The sequence below is a fragment of the Aquarana catesbeiana genome, linkage group LG09 (genome assembly GCF_042186555.1).
Source record: "Aquarana catesbeiana isolate 2022-GZ linkage group LG09, ASM4218655v1, whole genome shotgun sequence".
NCBI classification, from domain to species: domain Eukaryota; kingdom Metazoa; phylum Chordata; class Amphibia; order Anura; family Ranidae; genus Aquarana; species Aquarana catesbeiana.
In genome coordinates, this window is record NC_133332.1 from 258589563 (window position 1) to 258613318 (window position 23756).

Sequence of the window (23756 nt, forward strand, 5' to 3'; positions counted from 1 at the left end):
CGTGGACAAATTTATTCCTTAGGGTAGGCTCCCTCCTGTAGATAAAATTAGGTCTCCGTGGAAGTAATTTCTTTAATGTCCTATCAGATTTCAAAATGGGACAATATTTTCTCACCATGCCCTCTACTTTCTTATATTGTCTGTTAAAGCCAGTCGAATGCAAATTCTATATTTTTGGATTCTTTTCCTTGTTTGTCCATTAGGAGTGATTCCTTATTCATATTCTTAATTTTCTCCTTTAATCCATCCAGTTCCCTTCTTTTGTAGCTTTTATCTATAAACCTCTTAATCAAGACTTCTGATAGTTCTTCAAGATCTTTATCCTTGCTACAATTCCTCCGAATCATCATGAGTTGTTCTTTTGGGACATTCCCTAACCCTTTAGGATGGTTGCAACTTCTAGTGGAGATATACCCATTACGATCAGTCTGTTTAAAAAAGGTGCTTGTACCCAATCTGCTTCCTTCAAATATTTGTAAAGCTAGATAGTCAATGCTATCTGGTCCATGGTTTCCTGAAAAGGAGATCCCATATTGATTGGAATAGATCTCCGTAAAAAAAATCTTTCCAAGGATGTCTCGGTGCCCCTCCATATCATGACAATATCATCAATGTAGCGTCTATAAAAAATGAGGTTCGATCTCTCGCTACTATAAATGTGTTCCTCTTCCCATTTATTCATGAATAAATTGGCCATGCTCAGTGCGTACTTGGCTCCCATTGCGACTCCTTTTGTTTGAACAAAGTGGTCACTTTTATACCAGAAATAATTGCTATTCATTGCCATTTCCACGCCTTCTATTAAAAATCCTACCTGTTCGTGTTTCAAATCTGTGGTAATGCCTATTCTTGCACTTTTCAAGCCCTCTTTCTGTACTATATTTGTATATAGTGAATTCACATCGATGGTAACTAGGAAGCAGTTATGAAACATGTTAATAGTTTACAGTGACCTGAGATCCCCGAGACATTTATTATCAAATAGGCAACTGGTATTGGAGTATCAAGATGGCCATCTGTAATTTGGCTCCATTGAAATTAGTTGAGTACTAGATGGCCGCTGGTCACATGTCTCCGCGTTGATAGGTTACCACACACTATAAAAATAAGATGTGTAGTAAGATGGTGTCGCTTCTGATGAAACGCGTAAGGCGGAGCTAGAGCGTCATTACATCACATCCAGTTTGGGTCCATGGAGTGCAGCGAGCGCCGGACTTCCTGGTTTATAATGTTTTTCATTGCTTGTCAACTTAAACCTGATGTAAGTGCGATATTTACCTTTATTCAATAAATGGTTTACGGAATTACACTATGATACCCAATATGACACCTGTGTGACCAATACGCCACAGAGAGTGAGGCATCTGCGGAAAGACCTGTTTACATTGTGAACACGCACTACCCCTTGAGTGGGGATTTCTAGCTGGAGAGTGTAATCACATAAGGGGGAGCACGAGTGATACACCAACACTGCTCGCCTGTTTTGGATATTGCAGCACTGTTTTTTCACATCTTTTCAGAGACTATTTGATTTTCTGATCACGTTTCATCCAGTTGACTTTTATTAATATGTTTACCTGCAATTTGCACATTTTCATAGATTTGTATTTGCACTTTATTAGCACATTTGCACAGTTTTTGGCTTTATTTGCACTTTATTTATGCCAGGAGTTATTTGTTTATATATGCACTGTGGTTTTTTTATGGTAATATTTAATGTTTTTTGTTTGCCACATAATTGCAACACATTTACTCTACCTCATTAGCAGTGCCACACCCACTCTTAACACTTGTTAATACAATTTTTGACATCTGCTTCGACAGTTGGTTTTAGTGGGGGGCAGCAGCTTTCTATTCTAAATTTTGTTCAGTCCATAGTGCGGTACTACCTTTCATTCCTTTTCATAGTTTTAAGATTAGATACAGTGAGGGAAAAAAAGAATTTGATCCCCTGCTGATTTTGTACATTTGCCCACTGACAAAGAAATGATCAGTCTATAATTTTAATGGTAGGTTTATTTTAACAGTGAGAGACAGAATAACAACAAAAGAACCCAGAAAGACGCATTTAAAAAAAGCTATAAATTGATTTGCATTTTGACCACTTAAGCCCCGGACCATTTGGCTGGCAAAAGACCAGAGCACTTTTTGCAATTCGGCACTGCGTCGCTTTACAATTGCGCGGTCGTGCGACGTGGCTCCCAAACAAAATTGTCGCACTTTTTTCCCCACAAATAGAGCTCTCTTTTGGTGGTATTTGATCACCTCTGTGGTTTTTATTTTTTGCGCCATAAAAAAAAAATAGCGACAATTTTGAAAAGAAACACATTATATTTTACTTTTTGCTATAATAAATATCCCCAAAAAATGTATAAATTATTTTTTTCCCCCTCAGTTTAGTCCGATACGTATTCTTATACATATTTTTGGTAAAAAAAAAAATCACAATAAGCGTTTATTGATTGGTTTGTGCAAAAGTTATAGCGTCAACAAAATAGGGGATAGTTTTATGGCATTTTTATTAATAATTTTTTTTTTTACTAGTAGTGGCGGCGATCAGCGTTTTTTATCATGACTGCGACATTATGGTGGACAGATCAGACACTTTTGGCGCTATTTTGGGACCGCTTCTTAAAGGGCAACGTACAGGTACATTAATATGCCTGTACGTGCCCTTCTGCCGCCGTATATCGGCGTGAGCTGGTCGGCAAGCAGTTAATGAGTGAAATAAGTATTTGACCCCTTTGCAAAACATGACTTCGTACTTGGTGGCAAAACCCTTGTTGGCAATCACAGAGGTCAGACATTTCTTGTAGTTTGTCATCAGGTTTGCACACATCTTAGGAGGGATTTTGTTCCACTCCTCTTTGCAGATCCTCTCCAACTCATTAAGGTTTCAAGGCTGACGTTTGGTAACTCAAACCTTTAGCTCCCTCCACATATATTCTATGGGATTAAGGTCTGGAGACTGGCTAGGCCACTCCAGGACCTTAATGTGCCTTTGTTGCCTTGGCCATGTGTTTTGGGTCATCGTCATGCTGGAATACCCATATTTGACCCATTTTCAATGCCCTGGCTGAGGTAAGGAGGTTATCACCCAAGATTTGACAGTACATGGCCCTGTCCATCGTCCATTTGATGCGGTGAAGTTGTCCTGTCCTCTTATCAGAAAAAACACCCCAAAAAGCATAATGTTCCACCTTCAAATTTGACAGTGGAGATAGTGTTCTTGTGGTCATAGGCAGCATTCCTCCTCCTCCAAACACGGCGAGTTGAGTTGATGTCAAAGATCTCGATGTTGGTTTCATCTGACCACAACACTTTCACCCAGTTTCTCCTCTGAATCATTCAGATGTTCATTAACAAACTTCAGACTGGCCTGTACATGTGCTTTCTTGAGCAGGGGGACCTTGCAGGCCCTGTAGGATTTCAGTCCTTCACGGCGTAGTATGTTACCAATTGTTTTCTTGGTGGCTAAGGTCCCAGCTGCCTTGAGATCATTGACAAGATTCTCCGGTGTAGTTCTGGGCTGATTCCTCACCGTTCTCATGGTCATTGAAAGTCCATGAGGTGAGATCTTGCATGGAGCTCCAGACAGAGGGAGATTGACAGTTATTTTGTTATTTTGGGTTTCTGCCATTTGCGAATAATCGCACCAATTGTTGTCACCCTCTCACCAAGCTGCCTGGCAATGGTCTTGTAGCCCATTCCAGCCTTGTGTAGGTCTACAATCTTGTACCGGACATCCTTGGACAGCTCTTTGGTCATGGTTCGAGAGATTGGAATCTGATTGATTGCTTCTGTGGACAGGTATCTTTTATACAGCTAACAAGCTGACATTAGGAACACTTCCTTTAAGAGAGTGCTCCTAACAGTGGTGGCCTGTCCATAGGGGTCGCCCGGGCGCCGCCCCCCCTTCTGTGTAGTCACAAAAAAAAAAAAAATTTTTAAACTGCCCCTTTAAGAAAAAAAAAAGTCCTTTAACATAGTGCACTGTGTTCGAGCGCCGGACACAGTGCACTATGGCAAGCACCACGTCAATTCAATCACGAGATTGCAGACGCGGCACTTCATTGGCGGCCGTTTATCCCGCCTTGGGGCGCTTTCTGAAGCGCTGAGTAGCTTCCGCCCGGCACTATTACTATGGCCAGGCGGTTTGATTGACATCTGAGGTTTGATGTCACTTCCTGTTGTCTCTGTCCCGGATGCAATGGGAAAGAGATAACAGGAAGTATGAAGAGCGGATCTCTCCATCGCTTCTGGAAGGAGACACCGCCAGAGAGGAGAGGACGAGGAGAGGAGAGGACAACACAGTCAGCATGGTAAGTGCCGCTGTGTTTGGGGGATCTGTATTAACATTTTTTAAACCAGCTGGAGGTTTTGTGGTGTTCTTGCTGTGAGATGTATTTTGGCATGGGGTTTTCTCTGAGAGCTTTGAGCCAGCCCCTGCCTGTGTTACAAAAGATCCGGAGCAAACATAGAGAACTCTTCTGGTCTGATCTGCACACTGGCTCTCCCTCCCGCACTAACTTTGGGATAACAAGATAACAGAAGAGCCATCAGTGAGTACACTTGCTATCACACTGATCCAGCCTGTCCCTGACAAAACACTAGCCCTGCAGCCGCAAAACAGATGCCTCTGATCCTTCCCACGCACTCCTCTCCTCTCCCTGTGCTTGATAATGAAGTCCCCTCCAGCCAGCTACTATCTGTAATGTTAACCACTGCACAGTGCCTCTCTGATCCTCCCCCATGCTCTCCCCCTCCTCTACTTAGGCTTGATAACAGAGGTCACTGCAATGGCTCCTTTTCAGCCTTACAGACTGCACACTTCCCGTCCCTGCTTTCTCTGCATGCCTGGTTGCTGTGAATCTCCCTGACCTCCCTCAAACACCACAGTAGAAGAGGGGGCACATTTAGGGTCGGTTCACATTGCTGCGATGTCAGACATCACATGTGATTCGCACCGCACTGCTGTGCAAATCTCATGTGATGTCTGTGTGATGCAAATTCAGCCATACAGATAGTATGGCTGAAATCGCATTCGGATCAAACTCACACAGGACCCATTTTTTGATCCGCACCAGAATCGGATCACATGGGTGTTCACACCCATGTGATCCGATTCCTGTCCAAATTCACAGTTCGCACTGTGATATGCAAACTTTACTGGAGGTGTCATTAACATTGTATTGACACCCCCAGCAGTTCGCAAAGGGCAGTGTAAACTGCCTGCGAGTTGTATGTGATGCAGGAGCCCATACTGGATTCGCAGGGTTCCCGCATCGCTGCAGTGTGAACTGAGCCTAAGAGTACCCGTCTTGCTCAGCAGTAGCCTGGCCTGTCACCACCAATTCTGGCCCTGCTACCCGCACTACCTGCGATTTCTGCGGGGAAGCAAGCAGCAAGTACTTCTGGCTCCCTTGCGAGCCTGGCCAACCACAACTCACAAATGGCTGTCAGTAAAACACTTTGGGGAAAAAAAAAAAGTCTCTTATTCTGAACTGTGCATGCGCAGTCTGAAGTCAGCCATTTAGAGAACTGCATTTGATGTGCACAGTGGCTGCGTTTTGATGTGCACAGTGGCTGCGTTTTGATGGGCACAGTGAGGCTGCAATTGATGGCTTTTTTTTTTTCCGAATTTTTCAGTTTGTTTGCGCCCCCCCAAAAATTTTGAGCACCAGCCGCCACTGGCTCCTAATCTCAACTTGTTACCTATATTGAAGACCCCTGGGAGCCAGAAATCTTGCTGATTGATAGGGGATCCTATACTTATTTTACTCATTAAAATTTAAATCAAATTATAACTTTTTTTAAATGCATTTTTCTGGATATTTTTGTTGTTATTCTTTCTCTCACTGTTAAAATAAACCTACCATTAAAATCATAAACGTATCATTTCCTTGTCAGTGGGCAAATGTACAAAATCAACACGGGCTCAAATACTTGTTTCCCTCACTGTAGTTTTCCCCTGGAGTTGGCCCATTGACGTGTGTTGGGTTAAGGCAGCCCGTTAACGGGTGTCGGGTTAGGGCAGCCCGTTAACGGGTGTCGGGTTAGGGCAGCCCGTTAACGGGTGTCGGGTTAGGGCAGCCCGTTAACGGGTGTCGGGTTAGGGCAGCCCGTTAACGGGTGTCGGGTTAGGGCAGCCCGTTAACGGGTGTCGGGTTAGGGCAGCCCGTTAACGGCTGTCGGGTTAGGGCAGCCCGTTAACGGCTGTCGCGTTAGGGCAGCCCGTTAACGGCTGTTGGGTTAGGGCAGCCCGTTAACGGCTGTCGGGTTAGGGCAGCCCGTTAACGGCTGTCGGGTTAGGGCAGCCCGTTAACGGCTGTCGGGTTAGGGCAGCCCGTTAACGGCTGTCGGGTTAGGGCATTGAGCCAACACACATTACGGACTAGGGCCACTTTCAAGTAAATCTGTCGTAACCACACTAAGGCCTCGATTACAAGGGTGGTAAAAATAGGGGCTTGAGCTGCAGTTTTACTGCCCTCTTACCACCCCAGCTGCAAGGTAATATGGCCACAGGTCATGTTAGTATACACTGCTGTGGTTGCAGTGCAACAGCATTACAGTGCTGCTGCTTAACAAACCCACGCAGTCACACTGCAACCGCCCTGTGACTATGTGTAATGCACGCAGTTGTGATGCTGTAGGCTTTCAAGAATTAAAACAGGCAATGAGGAGACAACATATTACCTATCAATTGCTTCTCAAATGCCTCTGAATTCGATTCCATGGCAGACTGCTTTTCAGAGAGGTGGCAATGATGGGAACAAGTGTGAACAGGCCTAAAGTTAGTAACAGTTGCAATCTGAATGACACACTCTCCTGCCCCCATATGACAGCACTCTCCAAACTGTTTGTGGACTTTCTTGTGCATCATCTTTAGAAGAGGCTTTCTTCTGGGACAACAGCCATGCAGACCAATTTGATGCAGTGTGCGGCGTATGGTCTGAGCACTGACAGGCAGACCCCCCACCCCTACAACCTCTGCAGCAATGCTGGCAGCACTCATACATCTATTTCCCAAAGTCAACCTCTGGATATGACGCTGAGCACATGACCTCAACTACTATGGTCGACCATGGCGAGGCCTGTTCTGAGTGGAACCTGTCCTGTCTAACCGCTGTATGGTCTTGGTCACCGTGCTGCAGCTCAGTTTCAGGGTCTTGGCGATCTTCTTATAGCCTAGGCCAGTGATGGCGAATGTTGGCACCCCAGATGTTTTGAAACTACATCTCCCATGATCCTCATGCACTCTGCAGTGTAGATGAGCATCATGGGAAATGTAGTTCCAAAACATCTGGGGTGCCAGGGTTCGCCATCACTGGCCTAGGCCATCTTTATGTAGAGCAACAATTCTTTTTTTTCAGATCCTCAGAGAGTTCTTTGCCATGGGGTGCCACATCAAACTTCCAGTGACCAGTATGAGATCGATAACACTACATTTACCACACACCTGCTGCCCATTCACACCTGAGACCTTCTAACACTAACTAGTCACATGACACTGGGGAGGGAAAATGGCTAATTGGGCATAATTTGGACATTTTCACTTAGGGGTGTACTCACTTTTGTTGCCAGCGGTTTAGACATTAATGGCTGTGTGAGTTATTTTGAGAGGACAACAAATTTACACTGTTATACAAGCTGTACACTCACTACTTTACATTGTAGCAAAGTGTCATTTCTTCAGTGTTGTCACATGAAAAGATAGAAGAAAAGATTTACAAAAAGTGAGAAGTGTACTTACGTCTGTGAGATATTGTTTATTTATTATGTTTGCACAAACTTGCAAATATATGCATGTAGCATTAACTCTCGGTGGAGCTGCTGGTTTAAAGCGGGCTGTTACCTTCACTCTTGATACCTCTGTTTCACCGCCACCGGGTCTAGGGTCCCGTTGAGTTTACTTCTGGACGATGTAGACATGCTTGAGTAGATTTTTCAATGCTTTAATGAACAAATAATAAAGGAAGTAGCAGGAAAGGGGCAGAAGGAAAGTTGCAGGGAAGCTCAAATACCTTTCCTTAGTATTCTTTAGAACATTCTCTGGAATTGAACACATACGGTTGAATGGTTGAATGCGCTCCCCCTTGTGGGACCCAATCTTTGCCCGCCTGGATAGGCCTCTCTCACTTGCCTAGCAGCCAGTACGCAGCACGAACAAAAGTCTCTGCCACAGACTTGTTTGGAATAAAACCCGTACGATCCTCTGCCACAGGATGTATTGGTTTGCAATGAACGTCAGACACATACTTGAACTTTAAAGCCAACCCGGCAGTACTATGCAGTAAGACTACTTCAGGATACGTCCTCCAACCGAGTCACCAGGCCCCTCTCCAGACCAGCACTCTGCATGATCCTTCCATGACGGGTCCTCCCCTGGGATCTCCTCGGTTGTCCAGCTTCTTCTCTCAGGATAGACAGCTCAGGACCATTCCTCTGCTGCTGTGGTAGGCCCCAGACAGGCTTCTGGGCCCACCCACGCGCCACAGTGACGTGGGCCTCCAGAACGGAGGGCCACGAGGTGGTACTCTTAACACATACCTGTCGGCCAGGAGGGCCAGCAGGTGGCTGAAAACGAACCCCTAAACATGGCGTCTGTCCCATAAATACCCTCTCCCAGAATGCAACTCGGAGGACCACCTCCACCGAGTTGTCTCCGGGACAGAAGAGCACTCATCCGCTTCAACACGTTGCTTTTCCAACACCAGCCGATGGTGACAACGACAAAAGCGGCGCAGTGTGAAACTACACACAACTCAGCCAAGCTGGAACAGAGGCAAATCTAACTTCCTCTAACAAGTAACCCACAAGATTAACCTATCAGCGGTAGATTAAAAAAAAATCTACCAGCGCTATATATATATATATATATATATATATATATATATATATATATATATATATATATATATATATATTTTTTTTTTTTTTTTTTGGGGGGGGGGGGGGGTTGATTGGCTGCTGAAGCCACAAACTGTTTCATATTATACAATAAAGGTCACAATGGTATTTTGCAAAAGTTGTGGCAGATACTTATTATCAGACAAGTTAATACCAGAGTAAGGATTTTCTAAGTTTAGTATTCATTACAAATAATTATAAGCCTCAATGTAGTCACACAGCCACGATAAAGTGCTGCTTTTAAAATGCATTATTAGTGAAGAGCGCCCTCTTTTGGCTATACTGGATAATTGCATAGCTGTGGCAGAAGTCAGAATATACAGTATATAGCTCAGACCTCCATTCTGCTATTTTATTTATTTATTTCAGGTACTTATATAGCGCCGTCAATTTATGCAGCACTTTACATATACATTGTACATTCACATCAGTCCCTACCCTCAAGGAGCTTACAACACCTAAGGTCCCTAACTCACATTCATACATACTAGGGCCAATTTAGACAGAATCCAATTAACCTACCAGCATGTCTTTAGCTATGAAAGCAGTATTTTAAATCATTTTGATATTTTGCATGTTCAGGTTTCATGTGGTCCCCATCAGACTGTATGCCGGAAATGTTGAGATTTACACTACTAAAGAGATTGCAGAGTTCTAAAACGCAGCTGCCAGTTGAAAATCATGCCAATGAGTGGTAGAAGTCAGTAAACAATTTTTATTATGATGTACCTGCCTTGCAGTGAGAAGACATAACATAAGACATAACATGCAGTCTAGACATACCAGGCTGAAGTATTTATACCATTGCCCATATCCTTCACTCTCTCCTACTGTCATTGGAAGTCATTTTGGCAGCTATCCGCTACGTGCCTACAAGCAAACCCGTCAGTTTCTTAGTTAAAAAAAAAAGAAAAAAATGAAGGGTCCAGTTTCCTGCAATAGAAGGGCTGTCATACTCATCTCTCCAGCAGCCCATGTCTCCTACCACCACCACCACCACCTCACATTAAAACAGACCTTCACCCCCTTAATGCATTTGTATCATCTGAATCCTCAGCCCTCTATAATCATAATAACCAATTCATTTTTGTAACCTTTCTTCCTTTTTTTTTTTTGGTCCAGCCAGCCCCCTTCCCCTGCATTCTTACCCAAGCAAGAATGACATGTACCAGAGTACAGCAGCCTCCTGGATTATCCCCTTCAGATATCTCAGGAGGCTTCAGCTTATAGAGAGAGCAGCAGGAAGAGGGCAGACCTGGCAGCATGTCATCTGGGGCGGCTGCAGGAACCTAGAAGAGACAGCCAGCTCCCGATGACATCATAGAAAGAGATGTCGGCGTGGGACCTGGTGTGCAATTGGCAGATCGCAGCAGGACAATGCAGGATTCACTGGGTGGGTGAATATGAATTACAGATAAAAGGAAAGAACATACTGAAATGCAAAATGGAAAAAAAAAGGGGGGAGGGTCCTTCAGGCGGACCTTCAGTTAATTTTTCACCTTTCAATCTATGAAATCTTCTGCCCTTGATGTTTTAACTTTGGATAGTCAAACTTTTTTTTTTCTGCCAGTAAATACCTTATACAACCCAATTCCTGTTTCTTGTCTGGTCATTAGCCTAGGCTTATGACATCATGCACAGCTCTCTCTTTCACTCTCGTGAGAGTTTGCCTTGAAGGGAGGGGGGAAGAGTCATAAGAGGGCCAATGAAAGCTGCAGGGCTGGAGGTGGGCCTCTGTGTGAATCCAGGAAGTGAACAGGCAGCAGCTTCAGCTGCCCACAGTTAAAATGGCTGCAGCCAGACTTAGTGGACGGAGATTTCTGCAGCATATTTGGCAAGTACAGAATCACAGTATATATAAAATAATATGCAAAGTGGTTGGAGGGAATCTTCAGAATGGCAAAGATGTTTTTATTACAAATTATGTGAGCAGACTGCAGTTTCTCTTTAAGTTCCCCTGGGTGAGCATGTACATTTACATTGAAAGGATTTTAACAAACAACGTTGCTGATTCTTATTATTTTATGTTCTGAAGAATTGCTGTTTATTTCACCATGTCCTTTTCAGGCTGACTCCCAAATGGGACGATCAGCCTAAATTATAATTACCTGCATCCCTTGGAAGTAGTAGGTATTAGTAGTTGGAAGTAAAGGAGTTGTAACCCTTAAAAAAAAAAAAAAAAAAAAATGCTCCTGTCCCTTTAAGGCACGAGACATAGCATTGTGCTTTTGCCATGTCAATTGTCCCTTTCTATGTTGTACAATACCTGGTTGATCCTGCCTATGCTTGTCTTCCTCTGTATGTACTGACCACACTCATCATGGCTGCTGATCCCTGATAGCGTGGTCAGATTATGTGCCTCCGTCATCCTGCTATGTTTTCAGTGTCTCTGCATCTACCCCTCCCTCACTGTCATTTCCATAGTGTGTGTGAACTGTGAAGCTGATCTCCTCCCCGCCCCACCGCTCTCCTCCTGCCTTGGTTGAGTATTCTGCTGCAGCTGTCCCTCCCTTTTGGTAAAGTGTAAAGTAACATCTATTATACTGTATACTTTTATCCTCTCTGAGGAACATATTAAGTATAGTGTGCCTGTAATTTTTTTAAATTATAAGGCAAAATACCTTCTTTACTCAGGGCTGCTGTGTGGTCATATGCGCTCCCTCTGCTAGGTTGCATACGTCAGAGGGGAATCTCAGCCCCTCCCACTGCGCTCCTTAGATGGAGAAGGTGAACAGAGGGAGGTCATGTGACCACACAGCAGAGCTGGGCAAAGACGGTATTTAGTTTTATAATTTAAAACAAAAACAAAAAAAAAAAAACACACTGTATTTAATATGTTCCTAAAACAGAGAGGCTAAAAGAATATAATAAATGTGACTTTACAACCACTTTATCCCTTAGCCCCCCATTCACACCGGTGCAACTTGTCATGTGATTTGACAGGTCCAAACCGCATGACATGTCGCACCCTATTGTTGACAATGGAACTTTTTAAATCAGTGCAATGCCGACTTTGCGGTGTTGCAACGCTTCAAAAAGTAGTTCCTGCACTACTTTTGGCGATTTCAGGTGCAACTTGCATAGACATCTGTGCATTAAGTCGCACAGATGTCAGCCAAGTCCCACCTGAAGTCACACTGAAATGCCGCTTTGAAATCGTGTGATTTCAAGTGAAGTCACATGATTTCAAAGCCGTACTCAATGTGAACGAGGTCTTAGGGCCATTTCACACAGGCAGCCTGACTAACCACCTAAATCCCAACAAGGCAGTCAGGATGGCGTAGTACACATGCCACGGCAAATTGAACTCAGCTTACAGAGTCTGACAGGTGGCAACCGCTTGGCTTAAAGTTGTGGCATTTCAATACAAAGCCCCCCCCTGGAAAATTTTTAAAAATAAAATGAGAAAACATGCATTCAGGAGGCGGCGGGATTGCCTCCTGAATGCCTTGTAGCCGCCAATGTACCCCTCACTGAAAAAATGCATCTACCAGTGGTAAGGACTGCAACCCCTGTGAAAGCCCTTAGGGAGTATCTTAGCAAAAATTAAATTCCTATTGCAGGGAATGCCTAAAATTTTACTTGCATCTTAGTGCAGACACTTTAGAAAATCATCAGGCCAATCACACATGTAGGAAATGACATTTCTAGGGGTGTTCTGTACATCAAGAATGTACAGAATGCATCCAGGTTGCCATAGTGTACTGGATTTTTTGAACATTTTTAGAAAATTACAGTGGCTGCAAATTGAAATGGAAAGATAACATTTAATAAGTTAAAAAATGACTTGTGTGTGAATTTTATATGCTATATTCATTTTTTTACAAAAGTGGAGTTCTCCTTTAAGGAAACATTGTATTTCATTATTGATGAAGGATCGTTGTGAAATTTTATGTCAGAAAACCTAGTATGTCATACCTGTGTTGTTCTTCTGTACTGTAAAAATGCCCTTCACGACATGTTCTTGGTCTCTGCAGCCGTCTTGCCCGTCTCCCCCCCGGCCTCTCTCTCCCAGCTCTCTGACAGCGGGCAGACTCTGAGCGAGGACAGCGGAGTGGACGCAGGAGAAGTTGGCGGAGGCAGCAAAGACAGCAGTCCTCAGCCACAGAAATCTAAAGGAGCAGAGAACATGACAAAACCAGTAAGGAAAAGTTCATGGTTGTCATTTACTTGGGAATGTTCACAGACATACATGGTGCCAACCACTCTGCCCACAGCAGATGGTACAGCAAACACAGAACAATGCGGTATAGCATAAACGATACAACATAGGCCTATAAGCAAGCGGTATGCATTAAAATAAAAAATAGAAATGTTTTAAGCATCAAAGGCAATCAAAGTTAACCAGGACCACCAACATTTATTAAAGCCCAATTTGAGGATCAAAGTACACACCTGAAATTGATAAGAACAAATATCAAGGATGGGTTAGAGCAGTTTTTCTTAACCTGTTTTTACTCATGGCACCCTTCAAAAGTATGCAAAATCTGGAGGTGCCCCAGTCAAAAATGTAAAAAATGCCAATGTTATCTCATCAATGGGAAAGCTAAAGCCTGGAACGAAGTAGACAACTGCCTTGATGAAATAGCTTCACATTAAAATCCCCCTTCAAGAGGTCCTCATCACATCAGGGCCCCCTTTCATTCACATCAGAATCCCCCTTTAGAGGTCCTCACATCACATCAGTGCCCCCCCCCCCTTACTTCAGAGGATGCCCATCACATCAGAGCCCCCTCCATCACATCAGAGCACCCCCTCCCCCTGATCACATTAGAATCCCCTTTAACATCAGAAGCCCCCCATTACAGAGGTCAAAGATGTCAGAGGTCCCCCATCCCATCAGAATCCCCCCTTCACATCAGAGGCCCTCCATAATATTAGAGGTCTCCCCATCATATCAGATTCCCCCCATCACATCAGAGTTATCCCTTTACATCAGAGGTCCCCCATCACATCAGTGCCCCCCCCCCCTTCACTTTAGAGAATGCCCATCACATCAGAACCCCCCCAATCACATTAGAATCCCCTTTAACATCAGAGCCCCTTCCAACACATCAGTGCCCCCCCTTTACTTCAGATGATGCCTATCACATCAGAGCCCCCTCCATCACATCAGAGCACCCCCTCCCCCTGATCACATTAGAATCCCCTTTAATATCAGAGCCCCCCCCCCCCCAATCACAGAGGTCAAAGATGTCAGAGGTCCCTCATCCCATCAGAATCCCCCCTTCACATCAGAGGCCCTCCATAATATTAGAGGTTATTCCTTTACATCAGAGGTCCCTCATCACATCAGTGCCCCCCCCCCCCCCCTTCAATTTAGAGGATGCCCATCACATCAGAGGCTCTTCATCACATCAGGGCCCCCCCCCCCGATCACATTAGAATCCCCTTTAACATCAGAGGCCCCCCATCACAGAGGTCGAAGATGTCAGAGGTCCCCCATCCTATCAGAATCCCCCCTTCACATCAGAGGCTCTCCATAATATTAGATGGCCCCCATCACATTAGGGTTATCCCTTTACATCAGAGGTCCCCAATCACATCAGTCCCCCCCCTTCACTTCAGAAGATGCTCATCACATCAGAGCCCCCTCCTTCACATTAGAGGCCCTCACTTCATATCGTAGGTCCCTTCACGTCAAAGACCTTCTGTGTGCAGTAGCCCCCCCCCCCCCCCTAATACTTACATGTGCCCCCATCTGTATCCAGCGATGTACATGACTGCCTCGGCTGTCTGGGACTCTCCCTCCTGATTGGCTGAGACAGCAGCGGTGCCATTGGCTCCCACTGCTTTCAAAGTCAGTTAGCCAATGGAGAGAGGGGGGGTGGGGCCGAACCGCGGCTCAGTGTCTGAATGGGCACACAGAGCAGTGGCAAGCTGCTTGCTGTGGGGGCGCTGGGCAGGAGGGAGGGACCAGGAGCACCGAAGACCCGGGCTGCTCTGTGCAAAAACACTGCACATAGGAGGTAAGTATAACATGTTTGTTATGTAAAAAAAAAAAAATTGACTTTAATATCACTTTTAGTTCAATTTTAATGCATTATTTAAGCATTTCTCTCACTCAAACTCATTATATACTCCTGGAGTAAAAATCTAATAACATGTTCTTATTTATGGTATTAGGGTTTGAACATGCACTACAGACACAGATTTAGCCATTGTCATATATGTCATCTTTATAAATAAAACCAAGTTTCATAAACAAACAAAAAGATTGTTTTTTGACTAACAGAGGTGCAACTTAGAAGAAAACTCCACACAAACTGTAAACTCTATTGGCTGTAATATCATCGCACATATTACCTGAATATATTACCAACATTAAATACATTCAGCAGCTTAGCAGATGCCCCCTACTTATTCTTATGTGGTGGTGCAGTGTTAATGTTGATTTACATTTAGTCATTTTGACACAAATGGCATTTTAGTCATATTTTAGTCTTGAAAAAAATGCCATTTTAGTTTTAGTCGTATTATAGTCTTTTGAATAAAAATGCCATTTTAGTTTTATTTGTGAATTAGTCATCTGCATTGTTTTAGTCATATTTTAGTTGACTAAAATAGTGTTATTTGCTCAACAAAAATGTTTTAGTGGACAAAATTAACACTGATCAGATGCCCTTCTTCACATCAGAGCCCTGCCTTCATATCAGAGACCCCCCTTCACACCAGAATCCCTCTGTAACATCAGAGCCCCCCCCCCTTCACATCACAGGATCACCATCACCTCAGACCCCACACCTTCACATCAGAGGACCCCCATCAGACAGGTCCCCCCAACACATCAGAGTCCCCTCATTAAATCAGAGCCCCCCCATTACATCAGGGGATACCCATCACATCAGAGATCCCCTTCACCTCAGAGCCCACACCTTCACATCAGAGCCCCCCCATCAGAGATGTCCCCCCAACACATCAGAGTCCCCCCTATTACATCAGGACCCCCCTTCACATCACATGATCCCCTTCACCTCAGAGCCCACACATTCACATCAGAGGCCCCCCATCAGAGAGGTCCCCCCAACACAGAGTCCCCCTATTACATCAGGGCCCCCCTTCACATCAGAGGATCCCCATCACATCAGATGATTCCCTTCACCTCAAAGCCTACACCTTTACATCAGAGGCCCCCCATCAGGGATGCCTCCCCAACACATCAGAGTCCCCCCCATTACATCAGGACCCCCCTTCACATCAGACGATCCCCTCCACCTCAGAGCCCACACATTCACATCAGAGGCCCCCCAACACATCAGAGTCCCCCCATTACATCAGGGCCCCCCTTCACATCAGAGGATCCCCATCACATCAGAGATCCCCCATCACATCAGACGATCCCCTTTACCTCAGAGCCCACACCTTCACATCAGAGGCCCTCCATCATATCATAGATCCCATTGTCACATCAGAGGCAGCCCCCCTATCACGTCAGAAGCACCCTATACATGAGAGCATCCCCCCCGTCCCCAATACTGGCCAAACTGGGCCCCATGCTTGCAGTACCCCAGGGCTACTTAGGTTGAGAAACACTGGGTTAGAGGGGGTTAGAAGGCAGGGATAGAAAAAAATAGATTTGACTGGAGATGGACTTTAAATTGACTTGGTCAGTCTCTGGCTTTGTAGAGGTTATATTTCAGGTTATCAGGTTATATTTGAGCAAGACTTCATCCACCAAGGCCAGGAACATTTAGTCATTGGGACTTTGAGGGTTTTTCCAAAGCAACAAGAAAGATTTACGAGCATAAACCCAAACGCAGTCTAATCAGGGTTTCGTCTGCATAGCCAGGGGTAACTGGTTCAAGGATACCCCATAGCAGCACTTCTGGAATATTGGGAGTAATAATGTCCAGCTTAATATATTTGATATTTAGTTGATTGTTTGAGGTCCAGCTTCGAGATTGTAGAGCGGTTATTAGAACTTACATACATAGCACATTCTCCTTTTTGTCTTGTAGCTTGGTAGCACGTTGTTATGGAAGCATACGGCAGGCTTTTCTCTCCCCGATGAACTTATCTTACCCAAAATGAATAAGTAATCAGGCTTATTTTAGAATACAAAGAACAATAATGTGCGGTAAGCCCTGGTCACCAAATGGAGATTAGACATAAATAGTCTAAAGCTGCCAATAGCTTTCACGCCTGCGTGGTCTGGTTATCCTCAGGGAAGACTGTGTACAGAGCCAGATTTAGACGTTTTTATCACTGGAAAAGGAAGAACAAGAAGCAAAGAACATGGACCCAGAGGCAGCTTATCAGGGGGAACAATAGCCATCAGTCTAGGGGTTCTACCGGCTGCTTGCTGCCATTGACTGCGGTTGATTGACTGGCCGGCTGGCAAGGGTCATGGTCTTGCCATAGACATCAGACTGAAAGGAGATGACTGTCATTTCAGGTATATAGTTTTCCAGAACTACACAGATAACAGCAGAGCTTTGATTCTGAAATTGGTTGCTATGGCATCGTTACTCTTTGCACTATGCCATTTAATACGCACACATACTTGGTTTTTCCAACAAAGGTTGTCGTGACTCCAGATTCTGCTTGCAGTTACCGTCTGGCTATGTTATTCCTACACGATAAAAGGACCATTTATGTGTAAATACCAAAGAAATGTGTTTAGTCCAAAACGAAAAGTGAACGGCTTATATTTTCAAGGACATGTGAAAGGGGTTAGACCAGGGTTTCCCAGCCAGGGTTCCATAGAGTCCTAAGGTTCCTTCAGATGTTGTGAGGTATTCCTTGAGCAATGATCAATTGCTGCTTCTCATTGACACCGATAATCTTTTTGCCTATCTAAAGTGGTAATTCTTCCCAACGACCACAAGTTTAACCCCTTCCCACCCTGCCTACTGTAAAATGACGGCTGAGCGGGAAGCCTATTATCCTGGGTCTATGTCACATGACGTACTCCCTGGATCGAGCTGTGATCCAGCGCAATCTGTCACCTGCTGTGTCCACCGTACAGTGTACCGGCCCGCTGCTGCTACCATGTGATCGCTGTGACCAATCACAGCAGATCACATGACAGTTGTAAACAATGAATGGCTTTGACTCATGCCATTCATTGTGTACTGTTGTGTTGATCTTGGTGATTGTCACAGTGATCACATGGTACAGACCAGGCTAATCAGTCTATCTACTATTGTGTTGATCTAGGTGATTGGTCACAGTGATCACATGGTATAGACCGGGCTAATCACAGTCCATCTGTACCATGTAATTAGCTGTAGCCAATCACAGCAATACACACTGAATGAATCTATTTCATTCAGTAAAAATGGTTGTATATAACATTGGTAGTCACTATTATAAGCAATCATAGTGTGTGGAAAAAGAAAATAAACCTGATCACCTCCCCCAGAGTAGTGCAGTGTTACTTTGGTATTGCTCTGGTCACAGTATTTTTTTTACATGCTGTTACCAGTCAGTGTCCCTGATGACCACCACACCAGCTATATGACAGTGCTGTACCACCACACCAGTTATAGGACAGTGCTGTACTGCACTTGTTGACAGAATGTATACATTTTTTTCAAAAATTGTGAAAACTATTTTTTTTTCTTTTTAATTTCTTAATTTTTTTAAAAATGGTGACGAAAAATTACTACTTTAAAACAATCCCCATGCCTCTTACTAAATACCTTGGACTGTCTGCTTTCCAAAAGGGGTAATTTGGAGGATATTTGTTCTGGCATTTTCGAGCCGTTAGTACATCAGTATTGGTCAAATTTCAAATATATATCATAGTTTGTGGACTCTATAACATTCCTACAGATTAAATAATATACACTGGCCTGGGTTATTTTCACCAAAGAAATGTAGCAGAATACATTTTGGCATAAGTTTATGAAGAAAGATAATTTATTTGCAAAATGTTATAACAGAAACAAAAGAAAAACACTTTTTTTTTTTTAAATGTCCAGTATTTTTTCGTTTATGTAGCAAAAAATAAAAAACCCAGTTGTGATTAAATACCATCAAAGGAAAGCTCAATTTGTGTGAAAAAAATTATAAAAATTTTATGTGGGTACAGTGTGGCATGACTGCACAATTGTCATTTAAAATGACAGCGCTGAAAGCTGAAAATTGGCCTGGGCAGGAAGGGAGTGAAAGTGTCCTGTATTAAAGTGGTTAAGAAGCATTCTCCCCATGGGCCATCACACTGATGTATCATGAGTTGTAATTTTTAGCAGGGGTTCCCCAAGACCGGAAGGTTATTTCAAGGGTTCTTCTGTATTGAAAAGGTTGAGAAAGGCTGGGTAAGTCAAAGCCTTGAGTTACCTTGCAGGTACATTCACACTGCGGGGCTTTGCTATCCAATGGCACCCCAAGGCACGTATAAAGTAGGAACAGGAATACCTGTGTGTTGTAATGTACTGCGTTGTTAGAAATAGTGCAGGTGGGTTTTTTATGCTTCGGGCCACATTGTGAGCCCAAATGAATGAAATTAGTCAAAGCCCAGAGCATACAACAAAGCTCCGAGTGGGAAAAAAAGAAGCAGCACAAGGAGCCAAGCAGGTCATGCACTGACAAGAAGCATGCTGATAGCAGAAATCGGAGTGGCAGAGACAAAAGTTCATCATTGTGCTGCTTCTCCTTCACTGTCCAGTCATAGGCTGGGGGCGGGTCCGTGACAGCTTAGGTTTGGAAGAAATAAGTTGAATGATGTGGGCCGTCATTCAGCCTGGAAGACGGAGGACATCTATTAGTGGAAAAGAAGTACGGCTCTGGACTAAAGGCGAGTATGGCAGCAAAAGCAGAATTTTTTTTAGATCTGATTTTATCTTTTAATGCTCCATTTTAATTATTTTCATTTTTGACTGAAGGTACTTTAAAGGAGAAGTCCACTTTTACAGTAAAATTGCCCACTTGTACTCCAGCATCCCCAGTACATAAATATAAACTGCTTAGGCTACAGTGGGGATGGAAAGTATTCAGACCCCCTTAAATTTTTCACATTTTGTTATATTGCAGCCATTTGCTAAAATCATCAAGTTCATTTTTTTCCCCTCATTAATGTACACACAGCACCCCATATTGACAGAAAAACACAGAATTGTTGACATTTTTGCAGATTTATTAAAAAGGAAAAACTGAAATATCACATGATCCTAAGTATTCAGACCCTTTGCTCAGTATTTAGTAGAAGCCCCTTTTGATCTAATACAGCCATGAGTCTTTTTGGGAAAGATGCAACAAGTTTTTCACACCTGGATTTGGGGATCCTCCTCCATGAATTTAAGGGGGTCTGAATACTTTCTGTCCCCACTGTACTTTTCAATGGCATACCTGTAGACCATTTGTGACCTCTCCCAGGGTTATGGCAAAAACTCCCAGGTAGGCAACCCCCCTCTGTCCTGTAAGAGTGATCCCAGCACTGCAGGAATGAGGGTTGAGGATTATTCAAATCACATGCATGCACACAGAGGGAGGGAGTACACTGCACATTTAAGGGATTCAAACAAGCCTGAGCTCTCATTCTTGCAGTGCTGGAAGTGTGCTTGGAACAGTCAGCCCATCCTGTTATTTATATAGGACAAGGGGGTCACCTACCTGGGACTTTTTTGGGACAACCTGTTGGAAGCGTGCTTGCAAAAGTCGGCCCATCCTGTTGTCTATATAGGACAATATTGGACAAGGGGAGGGGGGGGGCTCACCTACCTGGGAGTTTTTGGGATAAGCCTGGGAGAGGAAACAAATGGTCTACAGATATGCCATTGAAAAGAAGCTTCATTTATCAAACCTAAGCAGTGTTTTTTAATGTTCATGTGACGCTGAAGTGCATGGACCTTATTGTAAAGGTGAACTTTCCCTTTAATACTACTCTTCATAAATAACCTAATGCAGCCTTTCTCAACTTTTTTTTTTTATATAACATAGAGGAACCCTTGAAATAAATTTTCGGTCTCAGGGACCCCATGCTTACAATTACTATATCTTTTAGATGATGGTACATTATTGTGAACGGCAAGTCAGTTAAGACATGCCCACTTAAATTGAGGGTCAGTAAATTCTCCCTTACTTAGATGGTTAGTGGAGACAGGCTCTCTTAGATTGATAGTTAGTGGCAGATGTACCCCATTATATTAAATGGTGGTTATTGGGATAAGAGCCTCATTACTTTGATGGTCACTGGGTAAACTGCTCCTTATATTAGTGGTCACTGGGAGAAGGAACCCTTTACTTTAATGGTCATTGGATAAACTGCTCCTTACTTTGATGGTTCTTGGATAGACTGCACCTTACATTGATGTTTACCAGGAGAACGGCCCCATTACTGTGATTGTCATTAGGTAAATTGCCCCTTACATTGATAGGTATTGCAAGAGCCCCATTACTTTGTAATGGGGTAAACTGCCCCTTACATTGGTGGCTATTAGGAGAAGGACCCCATTACTTTGAAGGTCATTGGGTGAACTGCTCCTTACAATGGTGATTATTGGGAGAAGGGTCCTATTACTTTGGTCAGTAGGAAGAATGCTCCTTACATTGGTGGTCAGTGGGAAGAATGCTCCTTGTATAAATAGCTTAAAAGTTCATTGGCTATGTCAGTGGTTAGTTATCTGAGATTCAAAAAATGTCTTAAGGAACCTCTGAAGGATCTCTAGAGTTCTTTGGAACCATGGTTGAGAAAGCCTGATGTAAGTCTTCCTAATGCCCCGTACACACGGTTGAATTTTTGGACGGAAAATGTTCGATGGGAGCTTGTTGTTGGAAATTCTGACCGTGTGGAGGCTCCATCAAACATTTTCCATCAGAATTTCCGACACACAAAATTTGAGATCTGGATCTCAAATTTTCCGACAACAAAATCAGTTGTCGTAAATTCCGATCGTGTGTACACAATTCTGATGCACAAAGTTCCACGCATGCTCGGAATCAAGCAAAAGAGCCGCACTGGCTATTGAACTTCATTTTTCTCGGTTCGTCGTACGTGTTTTACGTCACCGCGTTCTTGACGTTCAGAATTTCCGACAAGATTTGTGTGACCGTATGTATGCAAGACAAGTTTGAGCCAACATCCAGTCGGGAAAAAAATCCTAGGATTTTGTTGTCGGAATGTCCGATCATGTGTACGGGGCATTATGCTATTAAAAAAAAAAAGACAGTGGTCCACTTCCAACCCCTCTCATTTTCTGTATACATTTTTCACCAAGTCTAGAGTTTCATTTTAGTTTTATACCTTGATGTTACAAAGACATCCATCATTGAGTTCAGTCTGCTTGTGATGGCAGAAAACTGTAATGCCGCGTACACACGATCGGACATTCCGACAACAAAACCCTGGATTTTTTTCCGATGGATGTTGGCTCAAACTTGTCTTGCATACACACGGTCGCACAAATGTTGTCGGAAATTCCGACCGTCAAGAACGCGGTGAAGTACAACGCGTACGACGAGCCGAGAAAAATTAAGTTCAATAGCAATTGCGGCTCTTCTGCTTGATTCTGAGCATGCGTGGAATTTTGTGCGTCGGAATTGTCTACACACGCACAGAATTTACGAGAGCGGATTTTGTTGTCAGAAAATTTGCTCTCAAATGTTTCTGTCGGAAATTCTGACAGCAAATGTCCGATGGAGCCTACACACAGTCGGAATTTCCGACAACAAGCTCATATCGGACATTTGTTGTTGAAAATTCCGACCGTGTGTACGTGGCATTACATCTGTGCCACTCTCTCTAATTTGTTCATCACAGTTTTGCTTTGACAAAAACACTGTACTGTCCTTGATACTTTTTTATTTGCACTAACATATCTACATACCCTAAGAAAAATATATAGACAATAGCAGCGCTAAACGAATGTTTCAATACAGAAAGTCCAATAAACAAGATTTTGTGTCAAGCAGACAATGATTGATGAAAACACAATGTCCTCAATATAAATAAAATTGAAAGTCTATATAAAGTAATATGCTGCAACAAGGTAACCAACAGTGCATGGGGAGAAGTTGAAAAAATATATGTAATTAATTGCTGAATCTCACGTGGGACACCGCTCCCTTAGGATTTTACACTCCCCAGAAATCAGGGGAAAAATCAGCCTTGAACTCCACAACTTAACAGACCTCCTCCTCTGATCATCAGATCATGGTACAGACTACCTCTTTAGCTTCCGATGCAATTCCCCCAATAATAGATCTGTATGGACTCCCACCATATTAGATCCTGGACTGCCAGACTCCAATTGATTGCTAATGGATCCCAAGCTCATCAGCGGTAATATCAAAAGGGTAAAAAAGCTCTCATAGCTTGATTCAGTTTAAAAGCAATATTTTAATAAAAAAAGAATCCCCCCCTTACATATTGCACTTACAATGTTAAAAAATGAGCATGTAACAATCGCTTGCCTGCCTGACGTCACTAGGATTTAAAAGATTGCGACGGTACCCGGGTTGAGCTCCACGAGGATGGACAAGCTGAGTGGCTGTGTAGCCCCTCTCTAACGCGTTTCATCATCAACGTCGTCAGAGTGATTGTTACATGCTCGTTTTTATTTTGACATTGTAAGTGCAATATATAAGGAGGGATTCACGCTATTCACGCTATGAATTACGCTATGAGAGCTTTTTTAGCCTTTTGATATTACCACTGATGAGCTTGGGATCCATTGGAAATCGATTGGAGTCTGGCAGTCCAGATTCTAATACATTGGGAGTCCATACAAATCTATTATTGGTGGAATTGCATCTGAAGTTAAAGAGGTAGTCTGTGCCATAATCTGATGATCATAGGAGGAGGTCTGCTAAGCTGTGGAGTTTAAGGGAGATTTTCACCTGATTTCTGGTGAGTGTAAAGCCTCATACACACGATCGGACTTCAAACAAACTTTTCCGTGGAT

General features: G+C 43.5%; 1 protein-coding gene across 3 annotated transcripts in view; it reads left to right on the plus strand.

Annotated features, from left to right (window-relative positions):
* Window positions 1-23756, plus strand: part of WHRN (whirlin) — a 295443-nt gene that overhangs the window by 256145 nt on the left and 15542 nt on the right. For all 3 annotated transcript variants that reach the window (XM_073600268.1, XM_073600267.1, XM_073600269.1), the window contains one exon: window positions 12888-13051. In XM_073600268.1, the coding sequence (XP_073456369.1) occupies window positions 12888-13051 (164 nt within the window). The remainder of the gene's footprint in view (window positions 1-12887; window positions 13052-23756) is intronic.